This window comes from Lytechinus variegatus, chromosome 3 (assembly GCF_018143015.1).
Source record: "Lytechinus variegatus isolate NC3 chromosome 3, Lvar_3.0, whole genome shotgun sequence".
Lineage (NCBI taxonomy): Eukaryota > Metazoa > Echinodermata > Echinoidea > Temnopleuroida > Toxopneustidae > Lytechinus > Lytechinus variegatus.
The window spans coordinates 57,007,760-57,026,532 of NC_054742.1; the positions used below are offsets into that span (position 1 = coordinate 57,007,760).

The following is an 18,773-nucleotide window of genomic DNA, read 5'->3' on the forward strand; positions in this document are numbered from 1 at the left end:
CTCTAAAGGCCTATATTTATGCTTGCAAGCATGTAACATCGGAGATACTCCCTCCCCTGCTCGTACCTGTCCTTTTGCATGTTTTGTCGAATTTGTTCTCGACTACAGTCTCGTAAGACGGACAGAGAACAAGAGGCCAACCCCGCCAATATGGTGCCAAATGAAAATAATTTTCATGATTCGTAATGCATTGTGGGAAATTGTGGTACTTTGAGCTGACAAAAAACGCATGCCTTTCATTCTCCTATTGTATTTGTTGCAAACTGCTTTTCCATGTAATTGCTTCTAGCATAGTGAAGTTTAGAATGAAATTTAGAAATTAGGAAAGGCATGCATGACAGCATGGGAAATTTGTTAAACGGTTATTTTGTTTGATCAAATTTAGATGAAACTGATTTACTGTTATGAAGGTAGTTTAGTTGGTGTAAGACAACACCACAACGCAAATATTTTTTAAGAAACAGGAGGGGGTTGTCATTGTTATCATGACAGTGACAATTTTTTTGTTGCCAAAATATGGATGTATTGAAAACATCAACTTTTCACATTTTCATATCAGTCATATAAATTGAAGGATTTAAAGTTCGTGCTTGAAAGTAGAGTACTAGAAATCATGCTGTTCTTTGCAGTGCAGTTGTGTTATTTAAGCTTGCTTGCGCTCTTTTCTGCTTCCTGGAAGTATCACTTAGAGTTTTGCAAAATAGATGTTGTTGAATGTTTCTATTTATATCACTGTCCGAATGTGTATGATTTGTGGACGTGGTAGCTTGAGCTTTCTATTTTCAATACCCCCCCCACACACACACACTCCTGCAACCCCACTCACCCTCATCGTCGTCATCCAGATATCGAAAGCCCAACGATTTCGTGCCAGGACAACATCACGACGTCGACCGACCCAGGGTTGAACTACGCCACCGTGATCATCGCCGATCCCGTTGTTGCGGATAATTCAGGGGACATCAAACTGAACCTACCCGATTCCTACCGTGTCTTCATCGGGGTGTCGGTCGTTCGCTTCGAGGCCGTGGATGATGGCGGGAATAGTGCTGCATGCTCTGTGTTTGTTACTGTCGAAGGTATTCTTGCATGCAAAAGCATCATTTTTTTTTCTTGTCGCACAGACGATGTTGATGAAAGTAGGTTGCAAACTAAGGAGAGAGAAAGAGAGAGAGAAAAAATACTTTTAGTTTGAGACACTAGGCCAAATACATTAAAAAAAAACAATCGCTTGCAAGATTTTGCTTGGAAACCTATACGCATGAGATCTGCATTTGCTTAAATTTTCTTCAAATAGGTCATGTGAGCTTGAGCTTTAGGCTTATCTTGAGTGTTACATTAAGACAAAACTAGTCACAAATTTAAAGATTCACTGAAGTAGAGATAGACTATACTTTAGTAACTTTAAAGGAAAGTAATAGTTTAACATTTAAAAAAGCAATTCTACCCCAAAATGATTGACGGCTTCCTCCTCCATGGGTGTATACGAAAGCTATTTGATTCTGGTGGGGATCAAAAATAAAATATGTCACTATTTTTTATTTTTTCCTTTAAAAATATTTTTCATATAGGTCACTATGTCTTTGGCTATTAAAAACTGAAATCTATTCGCATTGACATGACCATGGCGACTGCTATTGTCAAATGCAAGGGCAAAGCTAGCTCATGGCAAGGGAAATACCGAAATTTACGAATTTAAATAGATTCTTTACTTCGACTCAGTACTCACTTAGTGCTAGCATTTGCTTTAGATTCTAGTATCAGATAACTTATTTAAAGGTATGCTACCATCTACCGTGGCTAACAGGCGTTTCCCTTTCAAGCAATTACTTATATGGATACCGATTCAAGCAAGAGACGGAAAGGCATGTTGTACTTTTTTCAAAGAATATTCAATTGTTTGCTTTGCACAACTTCCAAAAATCAATTTTATATTGTTGAGAATCTTAAATTTTGTTGCCATTTATAAGATAGGACGGAATCACAAGAATGAAATTTCCGAACTCTTCTATTAAGAGATGAAAAGTCAAATATTGGGGGAAAACCATTCTTTACAAATGTAAATCTGAAGTACTATCGGTGTTCATAAGCGAAAAGCAAATATGGATTGAGAAATCTCAAGTGCTAAAAAAGTTTTGACAAACACAATTAATCTAGGGGCGGCGATCCGGGGGTCGTGGGGTGGGGACGGTGCCCCCACTTTTTGAATCACTGAAAAGGTGCCCTTTTTATGCAAGAAAAATGCCCCACACGAACGTGTACTGTTGAACTGTGCCCCTTTCCCCTGAGAAGGACCCATTCTATATGTCAGCAAGTACGCCTTGCCTTCCTGTAAGTACCCTTCTTGAATCAGAGCCCCTTTATACCCAAGAAAAGTGCCCCTCACGAACATTTTCTCTGCCTCTTTTATCTGAGAATTATGAATTATGTGAGTTGGGTAGATAAGCAGTGGCGTACAGATGGGCCGCTCTTGCCCCCCCCCCCCATAAAAAATCACAACCAAGAAAAAAAAGGAAAGAGAGAAGGGTAAAATATGATATTATTTTCTTAATATTTCAACATTTTTGGGCTCGTTACACCACTGTAGATAATTCATGTTTTTCTTTGTTTTAAGATGCAATTCTTTAAATAAAAGTTCCCCCTTTTCCCTGTACCCCCCCCCCACTTTTAACTTCGCTCCGCCGCCCCTGAATTAATCATTCACAAAAGATTGCATTTTGAGTCTCAACTTGTGACGATCAGTTATTTTAGATTGTATACTTTCTGTTAAGCGTTTGCTTACAGTTTGTTTGATTTCCCTTTATATTTTCTTCTTAATGTGTGTCTTAAAACGAATACTGACAACTGAAATTATCTGTTGTATTTCCTTTTTCATTATTTTTTTCCAAATTTACAAATACCCTTTTCTTCTGTTGTATGTTAAAGAATTACACTTTGTATTTGAGTCATGCCGTTTTGCAGCCGTTTTTGTTTTCTTTTGTCTGTTTCTTTTTTTTGGTTACATATTGCATGTATATACTATTATCCCATCGGATATTTATTTAAACGTCACAAAAATCTAAATGAAAGACTGTGTGGATCATAACATACTTAAATATATGGCTTAAATTATTCATTTCTTGTGTTAGCCTTAGTGATTTTTTTAGGAATCACTGCATGTATTGGAATACAAATCTAATTGCATTTTTGTCTGAAAAGTGACATAAATACTATTTGGCCTATTCAGCATTTCTATCAAGTCGACCAATATCGTTTCATTTGATATTATTAAGAGGTTTTGCCGTATTTATCCAGGGAAAAACACTTTCAAGAAGGAATCGCAATTATTAAGATTTCACACAATAATGTAAACAAGTGGTTAACATTTGACATTTTAATAAATAGTAACAGATGGTATTTTGCCAAGTCCAAAAGCAACATATACAAACTTCCCCGGTAGGGCCTAGGCGTGGTACCCCGCCCCTATCCCCTCACCATCTATCCTTCATAACCTAAAATATATCTATGATTCCTCTTCTTAAAGACACGGAGCCACCCAGCCTCACCTGTCCAGGTACACTTAACGTCACCAACGATCCAGGACTCAACTACGCAGTGGTTACATGGGATGACATCGAGATCGAAGATAATTCCGGACAGTTCGTCAGCAACGGTCCCAGCTACCCTTCGGGGACAAAGTTTCCCATTGGACAGACCACGGTGCAAGTCTCTGCTTCCGACTTGAGTTCCAACATTGGGACCTGCTCCTTCGTCGTCGTTGTTCGTGGTAATGTTTATATTCCTCGGTTATCTAGCTATATATAGCTTCTACGTGAGGAGAGGGCAATATATTTTATTGTCGGCTTAACAACATGACGTGATACATTTATATTAGTGCCAAGTTGATTTAAAAGTTGAGATATTCCCTTACCAGGTAGAATTTATGAAATGTTACATGTCATCATAGGGAGTTACGTTATCTAGTGTATCTTTTCATATCAATTACATACACTGACCCAGCTGGAAAACTGGGCTTCTTTCTTTCAGGAATTTGTCAAAATAACGGCCATTCTTTAGATTAATTACAGGTTTTCACTGTGTACTGTTAATATACATGTATATACATGTAGAACCGAGAACATGACTACCAAGGATCAGGCCGAAAGTATTGATAAAATCTTCAAAGTCATCAGTATTTGTTTCAAACACTTAGGCTTTCCCTTGCAACAACGAAGGGAGAAAAAATGTGTAAAATAAAAAAGTTGTAATTCTTTTAGCTCGAAGAGGCCGTATCAGTTTTTTAGTGACGTGTGTTATACTTTCACGAGTTTCCTCACAAATTAAATTGTGGCATCAGGATGAAAGAAAACAAAAAATAATAAGATCATTAATCTTCAGTGATCCCTTCACTCCCCAGATGTCGAACCTCCTACTCTCATCTGTGCCGAGGACTTCACCACCACCACCGATCCCGGTGCCTTCTACGCTGACGTGATGATCACCCCTCCCACTGTCCAAGACAACTCCAATCCTCTTATAAATCAGAGCGAGGCATACCCAGTCAGACTCGTCATAGGGTCCTCTGCCATCACCTTCAGTGCCAAGGATGGCGCGGGCAACCTGGCCGAGTGTACTGTGGTTATCACAGTCTTAGGTAATTCAGAGAACTCACTGAACGTAACTATTTGCGAATAGTTAAAAATACCTTTGACATCGAAAAATGTAATGTGATATTTTGTGATATTTCCCTCTTTTCGCAGGTCTTTATGGTAACGTAATAAAATGAAATTGAGATTATTTTAAAGTAATCGTTTTATTTCGAATCCACTATTAATATTCATGAAAGAGAAACATTGAATAGGGGTAAAGCAAGGAGAGTTAGAGAAGAGAGAAGGTGAGGGAGGAGACAGAAGAAAAGGAAATAGTGGCTGAAAATTAAGCCGATGTTGCCCTCCTAGTTCAGACACACATTTTGAATCAGTAGAAATTTATTTTCTAGTCTGAATTAGCTTCATATTATACAGCACATTAAAATGACGACTGTTATTTCTTCAACCAGACGTGGAACCTCCCGAGCTGATGTGCCCAGATGACATCGTTGTCAGTGCTCAACCCAATCAAGATACGACAGCGGTGTTGTGGGCGGAACCAACCGCGACCGATAATTCTCAGAACCCCGTCTCCACACCCATAGGTGACTTCCCCTCCGGGTCGATCTTCTCGATCGGGACGACGCCTGTGACGTACACGGCCTCTGATGTCTACGGGAATATCGGGAGCTGCGTCCTACAGGTGACCGTCCGTGGTAAGGGAGTCTTGTAAATTGACTATTATTGCTGCCGAGTCAAATTTGACTCGGAATGGCAACAGCTAGGAGTTAACTCTATTCCGAGTCAAAATGTTTTCAGATTTTGAATGGATTTGACTTGGAATGGTGTGAAATCAGCTGAAAATTCTCTCAATTCCGAGTCAAAGTACATCAGAAACGAGTCATTTTGATTCGGAACAGAGTTGACTCCCGACTGACCCCCAACTGGAGTAATATCTTAGCTACGTTTGAAAAGAGCGCAGAATTTTTTTTTGGCAGATTCGTGTTGTCTAGATACGTTCCATGTGGGGGATATTGCATTTAGAGTAGATTGTCATCCAAAATAATAGGTCCTGATTATTCGTTGAGCTGTTTGAATAAGAGATGGTGTTCAACAATACTTAGTATAAGGTTTCAAACGATAAGAGCGTTTATCATGTACCCCTTCTGAGCAGTGAAGCTTTTATTGAGTACAGTAGGCAATAGTCAGTGAATTACACATAGAACAAGACGTCTGAATGACCATGAGAAACCGTGAAATGTCTGAAACGTACTGGGTCTTTACAATGTCCTTTCAGTGAAATTTCAGTGCTCTCGTATAGGTCTTTGACGCTTCTAGACTGGGCTTTAGTGTTCATCGTGGTCTTTATTGGCTCGCTATTTTTGAAAAGGTTAAAAAAAAAATGGTATTTTAGCGGTCTTTTGCGGGGAAAAATGGCATTTCGTGGTCTTTTTACGGTCTCTCAATGAACTGTCGAAGATCTTCTTTATATGATCATTCGACAGTCTTTCAGTTGTTCTGTGGAAATCACAGAAAGGCGTCTGAGAGATTCTTGAAAGATCATTGAAATACCATCAAATGTTATCTAAAAATTGCCGATAGATCTTTTGTTGCACACAAGATCTCCTTAAAACAATTGAAAGTCTATTGAAGGACTGTATAAGGAACACTGTAGAACGAGTCTAACTCAGCAAGACGAAAAGTATCGGTCAGTCATTATCTAGAGGTGTTTGGCAAGTCTTTCAGTGTTCTTTCATTAGTCTCTATCAGTTTTTCGGAACTCTTGAAGTTCCTTTCAAAGATGTTTGATAGTGTGCCAGATGATCTATCTAATCATTGATCTCTCCAAAGTCTTATTGATTTCATTTTTTTTAAGTCTTTCAGGGGTTTTCATAGCCATTAATTGATTTTAGTGATCTTGAGGGCTTACCAATTTTCGATCTTTCAGTGGTCTTTAAAGGGTCTCCGTCTTATATGAATTGTGTAAATAGGCTACAAAGAGCCGTATATTTTCCATTGCACACTCTTAAAACAAATCAGTCAAATTGACTAGACGAGTAGTCAGCTGGGAGCAACTGATATGGCAATCACCGATATTCACATTTCTGACATATATTCTAGTCAGAAATAACTCTGTTCTAGTAAAATATGACTAGAAAATAGTCAAATATGACTAGAATAACAGTTCCGCACCCAGCTGACCCTAATAACTAGTCTTTTTTTACTGATTTGTTTTTAGAGTGCAAGCTTAATCTACATCAATCTAAGACATTCTGTAAGAACACCTAAATAATGGAAAAGATATTTATTTCTCATGATTTATAGGAACCCTCTATTCGAGTAATTATTTTTACAAACATTTTGTAATCCAATATGAGTATTGAGGCTTGAATAGAGTGTATGCCATCTTTCCTAATACAGATTATGACGAGTGTGAGACTGTGTTTAATCAGTGCAATGGAAATGCCGAATGTACCAATACTCCAGGGGGCTACACGTGCCAGTGTGATGCAGGTTACAGTGGTGACGGGTTCACCTGCCTAGGTATGTAATAAGGAGTTTTCGCCCCGCCACGCACGACGGTTTCAATAACATAGAAAATGTATTGAAAATTCCCGTCAAATGACAATGAACAGTTGGAGGTCTTTGTCGAAAATTATTGGGGATATTGGGGAACAGCAGTTTCGTCCTATCAGTTTCGGAGCTGACGATAAATTGCAAAATGTCGTTTGTTCAAAGTTCAGGATGAAACTGCTGTTTTGATTCAACAATTTTCGACAAAGTCTTCTTGGTTGTTCGTTGTCATGAAGGCATTTGACAATACATTTTCTATGTTCTCGAATCTGTCGTGAGTCGTGGAGCTAAAGCTTCCTAAATGACTTAATATCTAATCTCCCACTTTCCTGGTATACAAGCTGGTATCGTGAATACCCATATGCTCTGCTATCAATTTGATCTTAATGCCGTTGGGAACTACAGGCTAATACTAATTCAATCTAATGCCTAATTGGTTCCATGACATTTGCTCCATCCACCATTGCTCCGCTCTACATTCCACACACTAATTGAATGATCAGATTAAACCCTAGGTTTAATACTATACCCTACCCTAAACCCAACCTTAAACTTAACATAAAATCCTATTGCAACACTAACCCTACATTTTAGACGGAATTAAGCCCGGAGCAATTGTCGAAGGAAAATGTCTCGGCACCGCCTAATTGGCCTAGATTTACAAGGGGAAAAAATACGTAAATTTTGATAAAGAAAACATGATCTAAGCATTTTTATCTATTAAATATTATCTTACGATAAAAAAGAGAGTCATAAGTCTTATTCTACTTAACAATTGAAAATTATAAATATCACATATTCTTTTCCCTTTTTTATAGGAATGGGTGACTTAGTTTGCATTTTTCTGTCATGTTTAATTTCTGGCAACATGAGAGGCTGTTCTAAACATTGTGATGCGCTTTCCGATCAAAATTTATTTCTATTATCTACAAAATGACGATCACAAATTCTACTAAATCTTAATCATTCTCTTTGTAGAAATCGATGAATGTACGACGAACGATCACAACTGCGACTCCAATGCTGGCTGCGTCAACACAGACGGTAGTTTTGAATGTCAGTGTATGGACGGCTACTCGGGTGATGGGTTTACATGCCAAGGTGAGATGAGTAATGATAAAACTATATGCTACTAAATGCCACTACTATTGCTTCTACCACTGCTACTACTACTGCTACTTCTACTGAAGTTACTACTGCTACTAATACTACTACCACAATTACCACCACCACTACTACTACTACTTCTACTATTACTATTACTACTATTATTTCTACTAAGAATAATGATAATTAAAATTATAATCATATTACTAATATGCATTTATGTATTATCATGTATGTATAAATAATCTATTCCTATTATTTTCCATTCATGCCATTAGGACTACTGTTTATGATGTTATTGCGGGTTTTTTTTGGAATTACCAGGATTTCATATATCACATCTATTGATATTCTTAAAAACTGGGGTGAGATCAATGTATCAATCGAGCAAAAACAGAATTTACATTTAGATAGCGTTATTTACTTTAGGAAAAGAATAAGAAGACACCCCTTGCGTCAACCATAAAGTAGTACACAAAATTAAGTTATATTTTAATTTTCTTATTATAGATATCAATGAGTGTGACTTGGACCTATCAGAATGTCATCCACTAGCTGAATGTAATAATACAATAGGATCGTATACATGTACCTGTTTGTCAGGGTATACAGGAAATGGGATACTGTGTACAAGTAAGTTTAATATTGATTGATAGATGGATGTATGGACTGATTGATTGATTGATTGATTAATTTGCTGATTGTCTGATATACTGATTGATTGATTCATTCTTTCATTGATATATTGATTAATTTGCTAATCGATTTATATCTTGATTGGTTGATTAATTGGTCCTTTGACTGATTGATTAATTGATTGCTTATGGCGAACGGTTTTCAACTATCTTTCAAGAAGATAAATTGAAAGTTAAATAAAGTAATTGGTTGAATAATTAGATTCTTTGTGGTCTTTTATCACGTTACTTTTCACGTATATGCTGAATATTTTATTTACATCTAATTGGATCTCATTCTTAAGAATAATTTATACGTAACAATAGAATTATACAGGTTGATAAATGATTGATTATACGTTCATAAGTTGACTGACTGATGATCAATAGTTCATTTATTGGTGGATTGATTTGCTTGATAATAATATACCTGGTCTCCATGCGCGTGTCACAATCATACGGTCATAATCACTTTTTCTTTCCGTTTATCCCTCTTTTAACTTCCCCTAGATATTGACGAATGCACCACGGGCGACCACGGGTGCGACATCAATGCGGATTGCGTCGACTCTGATGGGTCGTTTGAATGTCAGTGTCGAGATGGTTATACAGGAAATGGAACAACGTGTACAGGTAAATTTTGTATTATGGTCTGAAGTCTTGTATATATTGTAGGTAAGTAATTATTTTGTGATTTTTTTTTATATATCACATCTATTGATATTCTTAAAAACTTCGTCAGTGGGGTGAGATCAATGTATCAATCGAGCAAAATGGTTATACAGGAAATGGAACAACGTGCACAGGTAAATTTTGTATTTATTATTATGGTCTGAAGTCTTGTATATATTATTGGTAAGTAATTATTTTGTGATTTTTTTTACTACGATGACATGACAAGTTGGTTATGATGTTATTGTTATTGCTATTATAACTAACTAATACATATTACGTAAAAACAGAAAAAATTAAATTACTGTGGGAAAAGAATGTGAACACGCCCTCTTTCGTCAAAGAGAAAGTAATGCACTAAAATTAGTAATGTTTTTATATCTTGTTTTCTTGACAGACATCAATGAGTGTGACTTGAACCTGTCAAATTGTCATCCACTGGCTGAATGTGATAATACAATAGGATCTTATACATGTACCTGTTTGTCAGGGTATACAGGAAATGGGATACTGTGTACAAGTAAGTTTGGTATTGATTGATTGATTGATTGATTGCTTGATTGATTAATTGATTGGTTGGTTGATTGATTGATTGATTGATTGATTGATTGATTCAATCCATTCATTCATAATTGATAAAGTAACTGATTGATTGCCTGATGACGAACGGTTTTAAACCATCTTTCAAGAAGACACTGATTTATTAATTGGTGGATTGATTTGTTAATCAATGATAATAATAATAATATTCCTGGTCTTCATGCGCATGTCACAATCATATTACGGTCATAATCACTTTTTCGCCCCGTTTATCCTCTTTTAATTTCCTCAAAGATATTGACGAATGCACCACGGGCGACCACGGGTGCGACATCAATGCAGACTGCGTCGACTCTGATGGGTCGTTTGAATGTCAGTGTCGAGATGGTTATACAGGAAATGGAGACACTTGTACAGGTAAATTTTGTATTATGGTCTGAACTCTCATATTTATTGTAGGTAAGTAATTATTTTGTTTTGTTTTTTCAAATTACGATAGCATGACAAGTTTTCAACCATTGTCAGCAGAACAGGATAATAAACCTTTCATTTTTGTTTTGCCAACACCTGTCCTGTCTGTCATTCTTATTTGTTTATCAGCAGATCACTTTGAGTTTTAGAGGGATAATCAATAAAGACATGACAAATTAAAGCATTTTTTTTAGTTAAAAGTGTTTTTAAAGCTAATGAGGGGTGGATTATTGGACATAATAGGGACGAGGGTTGTATTTATTAAAAACACCGCATTATGCGGATAAATCAGGAAAAAAAATCTTTTCTTATTAGCAATGAATGTAAAGGCGCCGTGGTCTAGTGGTTCCGATGCTCGTCTTTCAGTCACATGGTTGTGGGTTAAGCCGCGTATTGCGATTTTTGCAGGAAATTGACCCATTATTATTATTATTAGTAGTAGTAGTAGTAGTAGTAGTAATAATAATATAGTAGTAGTAGTAGTAGTAGTAGTAGTAGTAGTAGTAGTAGAAGTAGTAGTAGTAGTAGTAATATAGTAGTAGTAGTAGTAGTAGTAGTAGTAGCAGCAGCAGTAGGAGTGGTAAGAAGCGGTAGTTGTAGTATATTATCATAATTTCTTCTTATTACTGATGATTATTATGATCATTAATCATTTCTGCTATTTTTATTATCATTATTACAAATTATCATTTACATGTATTGTTATTATTACCATTACGATTAACATTATGATTGTAATTTGATTTGTGGTTCTCTCTAGATATCAACGAATGTACTTCGGGTGATTCTAACTGTGATGAGAATGCAGAATGTACAAACACCGATGGTTCGTTCGTCTGTCAGTGTGTAACAGGATTCTCAGGCGATGGGAATACATGCGATGGTGTGTGTCTTAGGGTCATTTGAGAAATATGATTGTTGGTTTATGACATTATGAATACCATCAGCCAAGGATATTGCATGATTATTATTGTTACATAGTAGTGGTAGTAGATAGGAGAATCCTTCTTCTAGCTAATGCTTCTTCATTAAGATGCTGAGGATAAATGCAGGAGCAGTGGAACTGGGGAAAGGGGCTTGTACAGTGACCCCCCCCCCCCATCTTGCACGGCAGTATTCATGTACTTAAACGTGAAAATCAATGTCAAATTGGGTGTGTAAATGAGGAAGTTTTTACGTATCTTTTCTTTCCTTTTTTGAATTTATTGTATATACTTTTAAATTGCAGGTGAAGATCATATACATGTTTAAACTTGATTGCACTTGCAGAAAATGTACTTACAAGCACAAAGTGGGTATGAAAAATAAGGAAGATATAAAAAAGTAGACGCTTACTTAAGAATTGCAGGTTGGATGGATGTCTCAGAACTCCTCACATTCTATTTAATTTAACTTAAGTTTTCACACGTATTCTTTTTTATTCTTTTCCAGATATTGACGAATGCAGTTTAGTTCAAGATATTTGTGATGAGAATGCCGAGTGTACAAACACAGACGGCTCGTTCGTCTGTGAATGCCTAACAGGATTCACAGGCGATGGGACAACGTGCGACGGTATGTGAGCTTTGTGAGATTTTTCGGAATCATTACATAATTTAATTGATTAAATAGATCTAAATATCAGTCTTTTGGCTGATCGACCGTTCAACAGACATATATTATACAGACAGGAGGTAAACTGAAAGGATAACAGGGAAGGGGATATACAAAAGAGAGAGAAGAGGGAAGAGGGAGAGAGAGAGATGGAGGATTAGAGAGAGGGAAAAGAAAATTGACGGAGGAAAGGAAATAAACTTACATATAAATATAAGATTTGAAAATATTCATTGTTGCTTGGTTTTTCTCGTCAATTTCAGATGATAATGAGTGCATTTCAGACGAGCATGATTGCGATGATAATGCAGAGTGTTTTAACACCGATGGTTCATTCATCTGCGAATGTTTACCAGGGTTCTCAGGAGATGGAATACAATGTGAAGGTAGGTCAATCATGAAATAATATAATCAATATTATCCGAAGATAAACGTTATCCCGAGAGCACAGGTGTCTGACCATTACTATGGTAACTGTAGGACGAAAGAGGTGTTGTCGGATAGAACATCAAACATGTCCTTTTATAGAAAGACTCACCAAAACTCTTCCCCATAATAATGCTGTCGCAAAGTTCACAGAGGGTCTGTCCGTATACTTCGAATTGTTTACAACACAAAAGGAATCAACTATGACTATTAGATTATTTCACCTGTTTTCATATTTACAACTAAAGTATATGTTAACGATGTAATGACTCCACTTTCTTTTCTTTTTTAAATGAAAGAAAACTGAATTTGAACTTTCAAACAAATCTCTTGTACATCGGAAACTTTTCGATCTAAACTTCAGCTTTGCAAAATTTACCTCAATACTCTAAATATATATCACCTCTGATATGATAATGATAAGTGTCTTTTTCTTTTATTTTATCCTTTTTTGTTTTGATATTTTTGTATTTCAGATATTGATGAATGTTCATCAGGTGAGGATGATTGTGATGAGAATGCAGAATGTATAAACACAGATGGATCATTCATATGCGAATGTCTTCCAGGATATTCTGGCAATGGAACTTCTTGTGGAGGTATGTCACTCTCTCCTCAATAAGAAAATTAATCTCCCTTTATTCAATTAAAAACAAAATTAAAAGTAATTTACCGATTTGGAATGTATTCAGTAAACAATTTGATTTTTATTCTTTAAATTTTTCGATTTTATTTGTTCAATCATAATAGAATAGGTTGTTTGAACATTTTTTACTATCAGCTCTTTTGGCCACGATAGACTTCTCGGAACTGAAACATGAAATAACCCTGTTGGTCGATTCCATGTTGTTTCGTAACGGACATTTTGACTTCATTAAAAATCTTTTTGAATTGAAATAGAAGAATAATTTCTTGATTGATGGTGATCCTCAAATAGTACCAGCAAAGAAACAATGACAAAGACTGTTTAACTTTACTCGATTACGTATCCTCTACATTTGAATATTAAAAACAGTATAAAGTACTGGTCGTATACGGGACACAAAATATAAGAGAAAAAATAAAGAGAAAAACACCAAAAGGATAGAATCAGCTCCACCAAAAGCTTCAGCCTCTGTAAAATTGATAGTCCCGCTAACTTTTATCCCCCAGGAAAAATGTTTATTTCAGTCTTGGAATTACTGTATTAAATCTGCAATTCAATTTAGCAAAAACAAAATAACTAAAACAGGATAGATATTACGTTAAGTCTACAATAACCAATAGTAAGTTGTCATGATCATAGAATATCGCTTGTTGTGCTAGAAATTTTGATGAGTTAATTTCATCGACATGATAACTTAGATTATGTTTATTATATATATATATTAGTATCATTTTCCTTTTTTTTTATAACAATTTTCATTGTAGCTTTTGATATCTGCGAAACCCTCACTCCATGCCCCAGCGTTGCTGAGTGCATCAACGAGATCGACAGCTATACATGTCAATGTCGTTCTGGTTACGAGACCGTCACGGTGTCGACCGGCGTTGACGGCTCGGTCGTGTGTGGTGATGTCGATGAATGCAGCTCGTCGATCACGGATTGCGATGTCAATGCTGTCTGTGTAAACACGGTTGGGAGCTACGAGTGCGTGTGCGGCGACGGGTACGCCGGAGATGGCATATCATGCGAAGGTGAGGATTAGAGTTGAAAATGGTTCAGCAATAATAGCAATAATTCTGTCTACTTTCAATTTGCTCTGATTGCCATTTGGTCTACACTACATGTGTTCATATTTCCACTTAGTCTAATTCTCATTTATTCTGATGCCAATTTGGTATGACTTATATTTTGTCTATTTGTAATTTTTGTCTAGCATGCATAGCAGAACGAGACTATAGGCGCCGGTTTTCTGACGGCGTCAACATGGAAATCTTTACCAAGATTAAGGTTGTGATATGTCAAAAAGTATATGGACCTAGTTCATGAAACTTGGATATAAGGGTAATGGTGTATCACCGAACAACCGAACATCCTTCCAAAGTCCAAGGCCAAAGGTTATTTTGGTATAATGAACAAAGGATTTTATTATCATATATTTGTTTTTAAATAATATTGAACATATTAAACTCATTATACCTTTAATTCCCATTTTCCACATTTTGCAATCAGATGAAAGTATTACACGGGGTATGTTAACATGAATCATGAACGATATTTATTATGATATGATTTGACATTATGCAAGCATATATTATGTTTATTATGGTATGGTATATATATAGATTACGTACGCTTAATGCTTTGATTAATGCAGCTGTAGTTAAACTGTATTAGACTTATGTGTTTGTGATGTGTCTACTATTGTGTGTTTTATAAGTGTTTTGTTATGGCTCCTTCCTTATCCCGTGTGTCAATGCAATATTTCTTTTATTCTCTTTAATAAAACTTGAATTTGGAATCATTATTGTTTACCATACACTAATATGATTATTATGTTCATTGAAATGACGTCAGTACTCCCGGATGCAAACACATCAACCATTTTTTCACCACTTCAAATTTCATACGAATGCAGCAGTTCTTTGATAAAGGTTGTTCTTGACAAATGTGCTTGTCTCGATAAACAAATTAGCTTGTCTAAATTGTCAACTGTCATCCTGAAACTAACAATAAAATCATCCCAAAGTGATTTTTGAAATCATTAATGAGCTTATGAGACTATTAATGAGCTGAAATTTGATCAGCAATAAACCACACGAGTACTTGCTCAAATGTAGAAGAAATTTAGCGAAACATAGCGAGAGCTTAAAAAATAAGGAGATAACGAGGTTTGTAGTTTGTAGTTCACTCGATGTGCAAGCAGTCCAGGGGGCCGTTTCATAAAGCTGTTCGTAAGTTAAGAGCGACTTGAAGAACGACTGGTGAACCCTTCTTACGCGCAAAACCATCTCCAAGTCAATATACCATTTACCACAAGAAAGGATCACCAGTCGTTCTTAAAGTCGTTCTTAGCTTACGAACAACTTTATGAAATACCCCCAGGAAAATGGTGTTAAGAACATGTATTTCCATTTTTATTAAACTTTAAACCAAATTTTAACAGTATGAAGAAGAATAATAATAAATCTTTTTACAGTGTTATTTTTAACTTTTTGAAAGCGAAAGTATCCTGGGAGCATTTGCAGAAAACCCTTGCGACTTATTGTTGGTTTTGAGGTGGCTGGTTACATTGATTAAACTTGATTTGCAAATAGGATATTCACAAATATTTGAATAGCTTAGTAAATATGAATTAAACATCACTGTCGGCATTCTCATAGCAATGGTTTAGTTAGCTTTAGGTTTACTTAGACCACCTCTTCATGGAGTGCCAGTTGTTAATTCTTTCACCAAGTAAAAATATTTCTATCGTGCAGCTGCAGCAAACAGTTTTTAAAAAATAGTGTTATGAAATGGGAAGACTATGATATAATGGGTATACAAAGAATTTTTGACAAATTTGGGGGTACATTATCTTTGCCATTAATACGGAAGAAGGTAATATGAGACCTAGCATTCCATAGAAATTTGTACTAAGTTAATGTTTCTTGTTCTTGTTTTTGTTTAGTCTAAGGTTAAACCTACAGTAGATATGATTATTAAAATATATCACCCATTAATCAATCTTAGATAGGTGAAATAAAGACATTCGTTAGTAGTAAGTCATCACTTTATTAACATTCAAATCATTCAAACAAAGGAATAAAAGACATACAAACATAGGAGAAAGGAACGCCCAGGACATATCTGAGTAACAGAACAGGCAGGGCATTTAATTATCATTCTAAAAATCCCTTTCCTTCTTTTCTTCTTCAATAGCTGTTGATTCTTGCCTCTCATCGCCTTGCCAGAACGGAGGGGTTTGTACTTCAGGAGACAATTCATATCAGTGTGAATGCCCATCGGACTTCACTGGAATTAATTGCAATACGGAGGTGGTTCAAAATGGTTAGTACTTACAACATTAGACTAAGAATGTCAACTCATACTGCGTTTCGTCCTTCTTATTTTTATGTAAACTCTTTCCTTGTCATGTGGTGAAGTATATTCGCCAACGCATCGATTTAAAAGTTTAAAAGTTTTTGTTTTAATCCTTTTCTCATTTTTTATTGTTCTCTCGTTTTCAACTCCCTCTTTCCCTCTGTTTCTCTCGTTTTCTTCTTCCCCGTTTTCTCCTCCCCTGCTCTAAATCTCTCACCTTTTCTGTATCTTCACAATATTTCTATTTTGCTTTCTCCTTTGCTCTCCTTTCTTTTTTTATGTGTTTTTCACTATTGCATCTTTGCAGTATATATATCAATTGTGAGGCGACGTTTAATCTAGTTTCCTAGTCAACGGCGCTTCATGGCCTTAGCTCCTGCTCCTTAAAGGCGCTTGGTGCATTCAATAAAGTAATAACTCTGCGTGGTACCAATTAACTTCACCTTGGTTGAGTGCAAGTACAACTTAGATCAATATCTTGCTGAATGACGCCATGTCTTGGATTCGAACCCATGACCCTCTGTTTCAAAGGCGATTAGAACCACCAGACCACATCGCTCAATATCTACCAAAATCTACTAATCTTCATTTCATGACAATGATCCAATCAAAGTTTGAATTCATCTTTTTTCCGTTTTCCTTTATTCAAGAACCCATAGAGGTGATAGAGCACCCATCATCCCAGGAGATTGAATACGGCAATAGCATCAGCCTATCGTGTGCCTTCCAGAACGCTGAGAGCTTCACGTGGAAAAAGTCCGAGCAACTCCTCTTAGACAGTACTGACCGGTCGCCACTTGTCATCTCCCCTGCCCTTCCCCGGGACCAAGGTTACTACTCCTGCATCGGTTACGGAGAAAATGGGGAGGAATTGGAGACAGATGCAGCCTTGGTAACAATGACAGGTATAGTGAATCTAGAAAATAATCAGGTCATGAATGAAAAAGTATTTTTGTATTACTTTAAATAACTATCTAAAAATGTATTCGATACCGGATCCATGTATATATAGAATTGTTTAACATTTGCTCCTGTGACATTTGCTCCTCTTGTAATTTCTCTGAAGATATACCATACAAGAATCTTTTGGCTTAGTTTTAGCTTAGTGTTTGGATTTTCCGGAGGAGCAATTGTCGCATGAGCAAATGTTATAAAATCATAAAATTGACTAGTGTTGTATGTACTCAAAGAATTACTTTTGTCATCAATTAACTTTTTGAAAACCGAAACAAGCTTTCTCTACCATTATTTACACAGAATTATTATCACTGGTTCTAGTAAAAAAAATCAACGATTCACAGGTGTTTCATTTTTCATTGTAGTATCCAGGTCATATGGACTAGCTCTATCAAGCCTGCTCATGTTCCATCACATATTACGTTCTAATTTAATTTCAAGAGACCATCGATATCACTGGCAAGCGTACATTTTGAACGATCCCTCACCAAATATCTGAGATTTAGTTTTTAATCAACATCACTATCTTTTAAATCACCATTTGATTTTTTTTTTGCAGGGGTAACAAATTACATAGTTACCGCTTCATTTGACCTTACATATGAAGATACCTTGGCAGATCCTAACTCTGATCTTTTCGTCGAAACGGCAGCAACAATTCAGAATTTTGTGAGTATAGATATCTGATTTTAACGCACCATTTCCGATGTTAGAATTCACCAATAATAAGAATTTAGTTTTGTTTGGTTGCCCTGACGCTCATTACTCTACTGTAAACCGTTATATTCTTTATGCTAAATATTTCATTTTTTCGACACGTTGTAAGGGTAATCGGTTGTGTTTTAGCTCTTTTAAGAGCGTATTGGAACGCTATTGTGAAATTGAAAGGGTTCTCAGTCAAAAACATCATAATTCTGTCATATCATTAGATAATAGTACACATGTACAGTTGTTGTAAACATGTTCGCTTCATGATTCTTTGTAAATTGAAATGCTTTCGTGTTTGATCTCTGAATAAAATCTTTCTATGAAAGAAAGAAAAAAAAAGAATTCACCAATATAGTTGAATCTAGAACTTTCCATTCAGATGACAATGCATTGCAAATATTGACTGGTGTAAATAACAAAAAATAAAGCAGAATAAACCATTCATTTGCAAAAAGAAATTGATTTTGGCATGCGAAC

General features: G+C 36.0%; 1 protein-coding gene across 1 annotated transcript in view; it reads left to right on the plus strand.

The window, feature by feature from the left end:
* LOC121411452 overlaps positions 1–18,773 on the plus strand; it is a 44,994-nt gene that overhangs the window by 14,995 nt on the left and 11,226 nt on the right. Inside the window, exons 4-19 of the mRNA XM_041604199.1 lie at positions 846–1,079; positions 3,524–3,766; positions 4,397–4,633; positions 5,039–5,284; positions 6,990–7,112; positions 8,121–8,243; positions 8,760–8,882; positions 9,434–9,556; positions 11,367–11,489; positions 12,038–12,160; positions 12,463–12,585; positions 13,102–13,224; positions 14,036–14,302; positions 16,470–16,598; positions 17,282–17,536; positions 18,148–18,257. Of these exons, the coding sequence (XP_041460133.1) occupies positions 846–1,079; positions 3,524–3,766; positions 4,397–4,633; positions 5,039–5,284; positions 6,990–7,112; positions 8,121–8,243; positions 8,760–8,882; positions 9,434–9,556; positions 11,367–11,489; positions 12,038–12,160; positions 12,463–12,585; positions 13,102–13,224; positions 14,036–14,302; positions 16,470–16,598; positions 17,282–17,536; positions 18,148–18,257 (2,705 nt within the window). The remainder of the gene's footprint in view (positions 1–845; positions 1,080–3,523; positions 3,767–4,396; positions 4,634–5,038; positions 5,285–6,989; positions 7,113–8,120; positions 8,244–8,759; positions 8,883–9,433; positions 9,557–11,366; positions 11,490–12,037; positions 12,161–12,462; positions 12,586–13,101; positions 13,225–14,035; positions 14,303–16,469; positions 16,599–17,281; positions 17,537–18,147; positions 18,258–18,773) is intronic.